Consider the following 9,815-nt stretch of genomic DNA (forward strand, 5'->3'; position numbering starts at 1 on the left):
ATTTTTTCAGTCAAGCAAAGGTTTTATTATACCTATACACTGAAAACTCACACCTTCTTTTAAGTTTCACAGTAAAAAGAAGCTAGCCTAACTACTTTACTATGAACCCCTGCCTGCTGATTCACCACGGCCATACCCACTAAACAAAGACAAACTAGAAAACTGGCACAAATTCATTCAGACTCAGATGTTTAAAATACATTTTAGAGTGTAGACAGTGTTTGATCAATGTATTATAGAAAAAACAATGTCCCAGCACACGGAACGCAGAGGCAGGTAGATCTGAGTTTGAGGCCAGCTTGGGTCTTAAAAAAACAAAACAAGTTGGGTAGTGTGGCGTATGCCTTTAATCCTAGCACTCAAGAGGCAGAGGCCAGCCTGGTCTACAGAGTGAGTTCCAGGATAGCCAGGGCTGTTACAGAGAAACCCTATCTCAAAATACCAAAAAAAATGTTCCATTAGCCATGACTTAAAACAGGCAGTGTACTACACATGCAGATAATGAAAAGCAAAGGCTGAGGCTGTGAACTGCAGTAGCTGTGCGACGTTACGGTATGTCTCAAGTTGGAGTTATGCTGTCATACCTATGAAATATTTCTAATATAAATCCCAAAGTCACTGTGTGGTGGTGGCGTACACCTTTAATCCTAGCACTTGGAAGGCAGAGGCAGGCAGATCTCTGAGTTCAGAGGGCTACACAGAGAAACTCTGTCTCAAAACAAAACAAAAAAGCAAAAACAAAACCAAAAAACCAAGTCCTATCCAATCTTGGGTGTCAGCAAGGGCTGATCCATCCGGCAACTAACTGACCTACGTACCTTTTGTTGTTTTAGCATTGTAATGTTAATTCTTTTCTTCTAGTATCTTGTATATTGCACACAAGATTTCATTGACCTTTTGTTCACTCTTAGGAAGAATTTTACAGAATCAAAGAATCAAATAGTCAAACATAGGAAAAACAATGGAAAAAAATCTAAGGACTTACTTGTCATCCTCTGAACTACCAAGCTATACTTGACAAAATTCTACAATCAGAAAGGGAAGAGGGGAAAGAGGATGTAAAAACCTCTCAAAACGGACAAGAAATTAGACTAGTTTCGTTTTCTTTAACATCTTCTTTAATAAGACATTACAGCACACGTGAGGTCCCAAATGTGTCAGCTAAACATGGGGATGAGCATGGAAACAAGCTGAATGTGAACCCCGTTCCCTTTGACAACTGACATAAATACAGAGTACAACAGATCGATCCCCTCTCGCTATTTGATGTCACCTTTGAAGACACCGTAACAAATCCGTCTGCTGTCGCTTTTCTCCTTACAACAAATCTAACTGACACAGAAGAGGGCCATGCTGAGCGTGAAGACCCATCAACTATTCCCTGTCACTGAGATACAGAGTGAAAACGGCGTCTTTCGCTGCTTACACAACAGTTAAATACAAGATCGAAAGGTTTTATTGTGAATTACAGACATGAAAACAAACAAAAAGAATTAAACTGAAGCTTGCGAACAGGCTCATTTCTGAAAACCAATGTCCACCTGCGGAAGGTGCTTCCTAAAGCTCTAAACTGTCACTAACTTGGGAGGCCCACAAGAAACAGGTAAAACTCTTATTTTGGTCAGCAACACTTTAGGAAACAATGGACACCAAGTCTGAGAGGCAGGAATTAAATAGAGTAACAGGACCGTACTTAGTGAGGCTGGGGACCAAATGCCAAGGCCACGGCAGTCAGAGGGGAACCATCTGTCATGCACAGGTCACATGCGCAGCTCTAAGTAGCTGTCAGCGCGTATTAATGCTCTTCTGATTACATCCATTTTTAAACTTAAACTGAATTATTACAGATTTGCAACAAAAGAAAACTAGACCAGAACTAGTCTTCCTTAACTTGCAGAATCTGCCTTATCCAACTGAACCAATGTGAACACTGGTACATTTTAGAAGTCAAAACTTCTCTTTGATTTTAGGAGCCAGCACTAAGTTCATAAAACTAGGTTTTACTTAAAAAAAAAAAGAATGTTCTGGGAATTAACTTGGCACAAACCATTTCTATCTTTCTGCTAAATGTAAAAATCCATTCATAAAATTAGCTAAATAACTTTTAAAATCTCTCTCAAAAATTATGGTTCATTTTCAAATTAAAGAATTGGAACAATTTGCAAAATACTCACTATATATAAGACATAGATCCTGATGGTTCACCCTTGTTCCATCGTACTTTGTCCAAACAGACCATTTCGTTCCAGCACACGCTTTGGGATACAGGCATGCAGAAGGGCTCACTGGCAATCCTGCTAATTTTATGGATTGTGTCTGTTACACCTACAATGCACTCCCAGATGGCTAGTGGAGCCAATCCACTGAACAAGTTTGACGTTTTCAACCTTAGACAGAGGACATGATCGGAAGTGGGGAATGACCTGTGACTGCAAATACACTGAAGCAGCAGATCAGCTTCTCTAACCTGTATCGGCTGCCAAGAAATCACGTGCACACTGAATGAATGAGTCTGCTCTAGTTTAACAAACCTGCCACTGAGCTGAGAAGGGAGAGGACTGCTCTGCAACACTAGCTGATCAATTCATTTTTATAAGGCAAATAATAAGTTAGAACAGAATTCCTAGAACCATTTATCTTGTGATGTTGTAAAATCAAAGCACTACTTTATTAAATGAGTTATTTTACACAATATGAACATCAATATAATTACAATTGTAAAAAAATTTTATAACAAGAATGGACTGATTTTTCAGATTTCCAAATCAGAGTCGACTGTACACTTACACAGAATTGTCTTTGCATGAAGCCCAAAGGGAACAGCATAAAAATGAGTGTTTCTGTAGCCCCTTTATTTTTGCTGATCAACAGTTTGTTTAAAAAAGCAGCTGCAGGTTTATTACCTAAGGTCTGAGACAGTAGAAGAGTCAAGGTGTCATGAGTTCACCTGGAAGACAGAAAAGCTTCAGTCAAGGTCATGGCTGACAAGCATTTCAAGTGTCTAAAATGAAAGGCCATCAAGATGTCAGAGTGGTAGAGTTGTCAACTGGATATTATAGATAGAAGTAATTCTCAAACACATGGGTAATGTGCCACTACTTACGAGGGCAAGAAGCCCAACCACACATGAAGTTTAAACCGGTAACTTCAAGGGCACTTTTACTGAGGTTCCCCCCCTCTATATTTTAATACGGAAGCTCTGCCTAGCACTGCTAAGTAAGTAAAGGAAATGTAAAAACGTACTCAGTAAACTGCTCTGGACTTCTGGGAGACCCTCGTGCCTTTGAAATGACCATTTTCTCACAGCTGACAAGCCTTTCATTCCTGGCTCAGAGTTGGCCAGAACCACTTATCCCCTCTATTTTTGGCTATAGTTGCACGAAAAAGGAGGGGTCCAGAAAAAAAGGGCTTTTACCAATCATAAAGTATTTACTGGAATACTTTATGGTTTATACCAAACAGTTAAACATTCAAAGCAAAGGCACACAGTCTCTGCTAGAGGCAGACCCATTCCACAGCTGAGGAGGTATAGTTTTGCTCCTATATCCCAAACCAAGACTGACAAACCAAGAAAGACCAGTTAGTTACCTGTAAGCTTTATGCCTGAACATCAGCCAGCTCTGGAGGAAGTGGAGTCTTAGGGTGTTTACTCTCAAAGTGCTGCTTGAAGGTCTTAGGGTCTGGCATTTGTGTCTAATTTGGAAAGTATGCAAAAGAGAAGAACCAGTCTTTATGTAGGAAAGAAATACAAGTAACCTGTTAAAGCTTTGACCACCCGTGCTACACAATTATTGCGAAATGCTTTTAAATTCCAACCTGCAGCTGGCATGTGAAAAAGGACCTTACATAAAATGAACTCCTAGCCCCATAGGAAGTATTTCATGTTAACAGCAAACAGAAGACACTTACACATTAAGCATATAATCTTAATTCTCACAGAACCTTGAGAGCAAGTTTTACCTTCTACTGTCATGCTCACTTGAGAAACCCACACGGAGCACACTTTGCCTGAGAGCTGTTTCATGTCAACTTGGGTTCTCCTAGTCTCACATAACAGAATACAGTAATAACTTCCTTTGACAAGAACCTTCATTATTTATTATTCAAAACGTTCTACTGCATAAATAAAAAGTTAAGTTTTTAAGATTTTAAAGTATATTTTTAGGGGCTGGGGAGACAGTTCAGCATTTACAGAGCCTGCTACATAGGAGGATCTGGATTTTGTGCCCACATAAAAGCCACACATGCACCCACGTGTTATAACCCTAGAGATACTAGAACAGAAACGGGGGGGAGGGGATCCCAGAGTTAGACGGGGAGTCAGCCAATCTAGTCAAATGGTAAGCTGTGGGTTCAAAACAGTAAAGAGGGGAACGATAGTGGATACACCCAATGTCTCCAGAATATCTGCCACGTAAACATTTGCACAGATACACACTAATCATGCACACACATCTGATAAAATCTACTTTTCAAGGTCAAGTTATGACTTCCTTACTAACCTAATGAAAATTTCATTTTGCCTCTGTTAAAAAAATCAGAAACCATTCAATTTTATCATCGTTACCAAGGCCCAACATGAGCGCGACTGTCAGAGACCCCCTCAACGAGAACTTTCATGTAGTTAGGAACTTCTATTTGTAAAGACTTCAACAAATGATTAACTTCAGCCTAACAATCATGTCTTCTCAAGATCCCTTCCCATCCACACATCTCACTCAAATACAGGGCTTACACACACGGAGCCTCTACACCAGACCAACCCGACTATGTCATTTTTCCCTCTGACATCTCATTAACCTCAGGGGTAGTGAACCGACACAGACAGAGGCAGACTTTAGAGCTAGACTGCCTAGACGTGAGTCCTATCTCCTCTCACTCTGGATCACCTGCACAAATTACACAGCGCACGTGTGGATCAAATATGGGAGAGTACAGGTAAAACACCTGGCTCCGTCCTTACACACAGCAAGCCCTCCAGCAATTCTTTAGACACGTTACTTCTGTAAGAGTCCACGTGGTAGCGCATGTGCGGATTTGGTGGAGATGGAGACAACTGCACATCAGCTTTTCACTCGCCAGCACCACACAAAGCTCAGCCTGACCCACAGAAGGATGCGGCGGGGACTTTTTTTTTTTTTTTTACAACACCTGAAGTTGTAAGCTACATAGGCTACACCAAGGTTACGCTACACTCTACGAATGCACCTTTATTCTACACAAGGGGCAGAACTCTGTCTTACCCACACTTTCCTGGCTAGCACTTAAAAACATGTACGCTTGGCAGTGTCAGCACACACCTAAAATCCCGGCAGAGACAGGCAGATCTCTGAGTTTGAGGTCAGCCTGGTCTACAGAGAGAAGCCCTGTCTGGGAGGGGCGGGGGTGGAGGAGCATGATCTGAGGTCCCTTACCCTACAGACTGTGCAGGTGTATATTAAGGCAGCTTTGGCAGCAGCCTTTTGGTCGTGTCCTTGTTTCTTCTTTTGTCCAGCCTGCTTTTTGGCATTTTTCTGCTGAGACTGAATCTTCTGCTGTCCACGAGCCATATCTAAAAACAGAAGATTAGGCACGAGAGTGACTTCTTTATTCTAATACAGAGCATTGTAAGCATTTACTAAGTTTTTAATGGTTTTTTTTTTAGTAACTTAGTAATAGTCTCAGAGTTGACTACTTACATTTTTTTGTTTTGTGAACAATTTATTTTTATTTCTTGTATAGTCATGTTTTTCCTGCATGAATGTCTGTGTGAAGGTGTCAGATTCCCTGGAACTGGAGTTACAAGCAGTAATGAGTTGCCGTGTGGGTGCTAGAATTGAACCTAGCTCCTCTGGAAGAGCACTCAGTGCTCTTAACTGCTGAGCCACCTCTCCAGTACTGACCACTTAAATTTTATAGAGGTGTTTAACAAGCAACATGAATGGATTTTCAAATTCACATCCAATGTTCCTAGATTATTAATAAGTTTAAAGCCATTGTGGAAATCTGGTTGGTAGTTGTATACACCATGACCATTCCTCTCTTGACACATGTTCAATAGAATCAAATGTATGCATACCAAGGTATATACTAAGATGTTCACACTGCCTGTGCTAAAACTGGAGAGAATTCAAAAATCAACCAGTTGTAAAAATAGATAACACACAGAGGAATGCCCAGTACCATACAAAAAATCATTTCTAGCCAGGTGTGGCGGCAAACGCCTTTAATCCCAGCACTAGGGGCAGAGGCAGGCGCATCGCTTGTGAATCTGAGGTTAGCCTGGTCTACAGGGCTACAAAATGAGATCTATTTCTACAAGTTTGTATCTCAATGTCAAAGAAAGAAGGCAGCTGGAAAGAAACCACATTGTACAAAGTTTGAAACAGGCAAAGTCACAGTTAAAGAAGTCATTTTGCTGTTTATGGAGTCATGACTGGGGAGATAAGACAGAAGCATTAAAAGGTGCTGAAAATGTTCTGTACCTTAAACCAGGTAATGACTATATGGTACGTAAAAAAATTCAGCGAACAGAGCTGGGAATGGAAGTGCAAAGGCCCTATCTCAGCCACTGGGAGACAGAGGGAGGAAGGCCTCGCGCTCTGGCCAACATGGCCTACAAAGCAAGACCATATCCTCCCCTAAACGGCTCCCAAGTTTATTGAGCTGAATGCATACTTTTTTTTTTTCACTTTATGTAATGCTCCAAAGTTTAGTCTTCCTTCATTATTAATCTCCCTCCTAGCATCTACTACTGTGACTTACAATTGTACAACTTTTTAAAGTAAGTGCTTCTAGCTAATCCTCCAAGAGACCACAGGGCACAGTAAATGATCCTTCGAGTACTAGGTCTCATTAAACTATTATATTTTGCCAAATTTTCCAGAAGAGTTCTTTCCCACATGGAAACACAAATAATTACACTTATTTGTGTGCAAATAGAATCATGGGCTGGACAGTATTTGTGGAGGTCAGTGGACAGTTTCCGGAATCCATTCTCTCCACTGTGTGTTCTGGGGATCCAACTCACACCCTCCCTCGGGCTTGACAGAAAGCACCTTCATCTGCTTGGCCACTTTGCTAGGCCCAGCCACACAAATTATAAAGACAAATTAGCCCCCTGGTATAAGGGTGCCTTTTACAAAGCTCAAAGTGTCTTTCTACTCTTTGCTAACGATGGCCTGGAATTAAAGAAAACAGGCTAAAACAACTGTCACTTACTTAAAAGAGTCCTGTTAAAACCAGACTTCTAGTTAGACAGCACAAATTAAACCTGTTCACACAGGATCTACGAGACTAGTGCTTTTGAAGCATATTTAAATTAGATCCTATGTCATTTTTGAATAACACTGCAATTACATTTTAAACTTTGAAATCACTAAAAGACATGAACATACAAGGGCTGAAACCCTCATTAGCTACCGGATGTAAAGTCAAAGTGTCTCACAGAAACAGCAGAGCTCTCCTCCCCGCCCCCACCCCATGGAAACTGAACAAATACATACTTAGCTGGACACATTCCCACTAGAATCACACAATGAACTGTCCAGTCTATCACCAACTCTAAGAATGTTTACTATAATTAAGAACTCCATCCCATACAAGGCAAATATTAGCTGTTTGTCCAAAAAATACACTTCATTTTTGTATTTTGAAACAATCACTTAGTCCAATGGCATATTTGGGGGAGGGGATGTCTTTTTTGAGACAGGGTCTCACTATGTAGCGCTGGCTGTCCTGGAACTCAGAGATCCACCTGCCTCTGCCTCCTGAGTGCTGGGATTAAAGGCATGTGCCATTACACCCAATGGCATATTTAAAAGTCCATTTTAATGGTGGGTGCTCAATCCATGTGCGCCAATACTTCGAAAGCATTCTAGTGTCCCTGTCTTAGCATCAGACCCTCGCTGAAACATTCTGTCGCACACTTCTTACTCTTCCACACAATATAGTTACGTATGTGAAGACACTGCTTTGGTGGACAGTCCTTGAGGATTTTATGTTTGGTCTTCTAAGTTACAAACCAGCACATCATTAATTCCAGAACTTTCCGTGCAATCTAGAAGTTATAACAGGTATTTAATAACCTTTTCAAGTACACTACTCTAAGAAGAGTAGAAGCTATTTTTGACTTTTGAATTTGGGACTACTCCTAAACCACGACAGAACACTTAAAATTTAACCCATTTTTCCATCACCACCTAACAACAGTAACCAAAAGGCATGGGCTTCAGGAAAAGGTGGCGACCATTTGTTCTTTAAGACAAAAACATGAGCCAAGGCAGAGGAGAGCTGCTCTAACAGGCTAGCTGCGTAGGGCAGGCCCCTAACTTTTGACAGCACCCTGGCACGGATTTCCTTTCTGAAAGCAGAAGTGCAAACGAACCAACCACCTGCTTTCGGACAGCTCAACTTACAATTTACTCTTCCGCAGCCCATCGAGTTCCCGACAAAAATCTTATGTGTGAACCGCTCCCTGACTAGATACGACAAATCGAAAGGCAATAAATCGTTTGCAGACAGTTACCCGTTGATTTTTTTTTTTTAATGAAACTTAGTTTTCCCTGGAGGCTGCAAATGAGTTAAAAACCAGGAAGAAGAGTTCTGGGAAACCCAGGGCGCTCGAGACGGAGGCAACAAGTAAATCCCGGCCCTTAGGCGCCTCTCAAAGCCAAACAACTCACTCTGGGGCTGGGAGGCCAGAAAATGGGCTCGCGCCCCGCAAGCAGCCAGAGGAAGAGGCCCAGGCCGGCTCACGGCCCGACCCCAGCTTTGAACACCCATTCGTGGGCCGACTCCACCCCGCGGCTGCAGCCTGGCCCGCACGAAGCCTCGGCGGCCCTGCGGCCCCGCGCCTGCTCCGCAGCAGAGCCCGCCGCCCGCCCCGGCGGCCTCCCGCCGCCGCGTGCCTCCCACCCCGGCTCCCATGTCCTGCGGCGCCGCTCACCCGGGCCGGGCCGGTCTGGCGTCCGAGAGACCGCGCAGCGCGAGAGGAGCCTGGCAGGACGAGCAGGGAAGGAAGGGACGCGCCCCGCAGCGCTTGGGGCCTCCGCCAGCCGCCGAGGAGGGACCGAGCAGAACCGGGAGCACAACAGCCCGCGTCTCGCGCACCCGCCGCGCCTGAGCCCGAGGCAGGCCCGTCGCTCGTGCCCGCGCACGCCGCCGCCGCCGCGCTCCCAGCCGCCTCAGCGCCGCCGGCCCCGCCCGCCCGCCCGCGCGGTCCCGCCCCTCGCCTTCCTGCCGCGGCTCCGCCCCGCCCCTCTCGCTTGCCCGCGCCCTTCCGGTCGGGCCGGCCAATGGCAGCGCTCCCCTGTTACATAAGCGCTGAGGGGGCGGGGCCTAGGACGGGAACTGCGGGGCCGTCGCCCCTGCGCCCGCCTTCCCGCGCGCGCTCCTGCTTCCGGCGGCCGCCGCCGTGCGTGACCTCGGGCCTGCGGGCGGCCGAGCGGCTCGTGAGGAGCTCGCTAGTTCTCCTGCTCTCACCGGGCCTCGCGCCGCCGCCCCCGCCGCCGCCTTCGTGCTTCCCTGGCCGGCCAAGCGCCCGCTGAAGCTCTGGCGGGGCCGACGGGGGAGATGCCAGGGCCCCCGCGTGGCCGCCGCTCGGCCGTGACCTCTTTCAGGCTAGCGGCCATTGTTCTCTCACCGGGACGGTGCTCAGGGCATTTTGACCTACCCGGGCCTTTCACTTAGCTAGGAGACTCGAGCCTGACCATCTGGTTCAGCACCCCTGGCCCGCTTGGCCTGTAATAGGTTGGCTACTGGATTGCTAATATTTGGGATAAAAAAGGTCACTCCCTGCCGTCACTCGATAGACAACGTAGTATAAGCTTCAAATA

At 44.9% G+C, this 9,815-nt stretch overlaps 1 protein-coding gene across 1 annotated transcript; it reads right to left on the bottom strand.

Moving 5' to 3' along the window:
- Positions 1 to 1,101: 1,101 nt before the first annotated feature.
- Positions 1,102 to 9,174, bottom strand: Znf706 (zinc finger protein 706). Its single transcript, XM_057792834.1, has 4 exons — positions 8,927 to 9,174; positions 5,415 to 5,551; positions 3,589 to 3,693; positions 1,102 to 2,947 (listed from the first exon to the last, which is right to left on the bottom strand). Exons 2-3 carry the CDS (start codon positions 5,547 to 5,549, stop codon positions 3,598 to 3,600), a joined length of 231 nt encoding a protein of 76 aa, XP_057648817.1. The 5' UTR covers positions 5,550 to 5,551; positions 8,927 to 9,174; the 3' UTR covers positions 1,102 to 2,947; positions 3,589 to 3,597.
- Between the last annotated feature and the right edge of the window lie 641 nt (positions 9,175 to 9,815).

This window comes from Chionomys nivalis, chromosome 17, assembly GCF_950005125.1.
Source record: "Chionomys nivalis chromosome 17, mChiNiv1.1, whole genome shotgun sequence".
In the NCBI taxonomy this organism is placed as follows: domain Eukaryota; kingdom Metazoa; phylum Chordata; class Mammalia; order Rodentia; family Cricetidae; genus Chionomys; species Chionomys nivalis.

What these genes read in the sequence shown, in the direction of transcription:
- Znf706 (XM_057792834.1), bottom strand. Translation starts at nt 5,549, where the DNA reads ATGGCTCGTGGACAGCAGAAGATTCAGTCTCAGCAGAAAAATGCCAAA. An exon ending in ACACCTGCACAGTCTGTAGG is followed by an intron (nt 3,694 to 5,414) that starts GTAAGGGACCTC and finishes TTTCCAAATTAG; the next exon opens with ACACAAATGCCAGACCCTAA.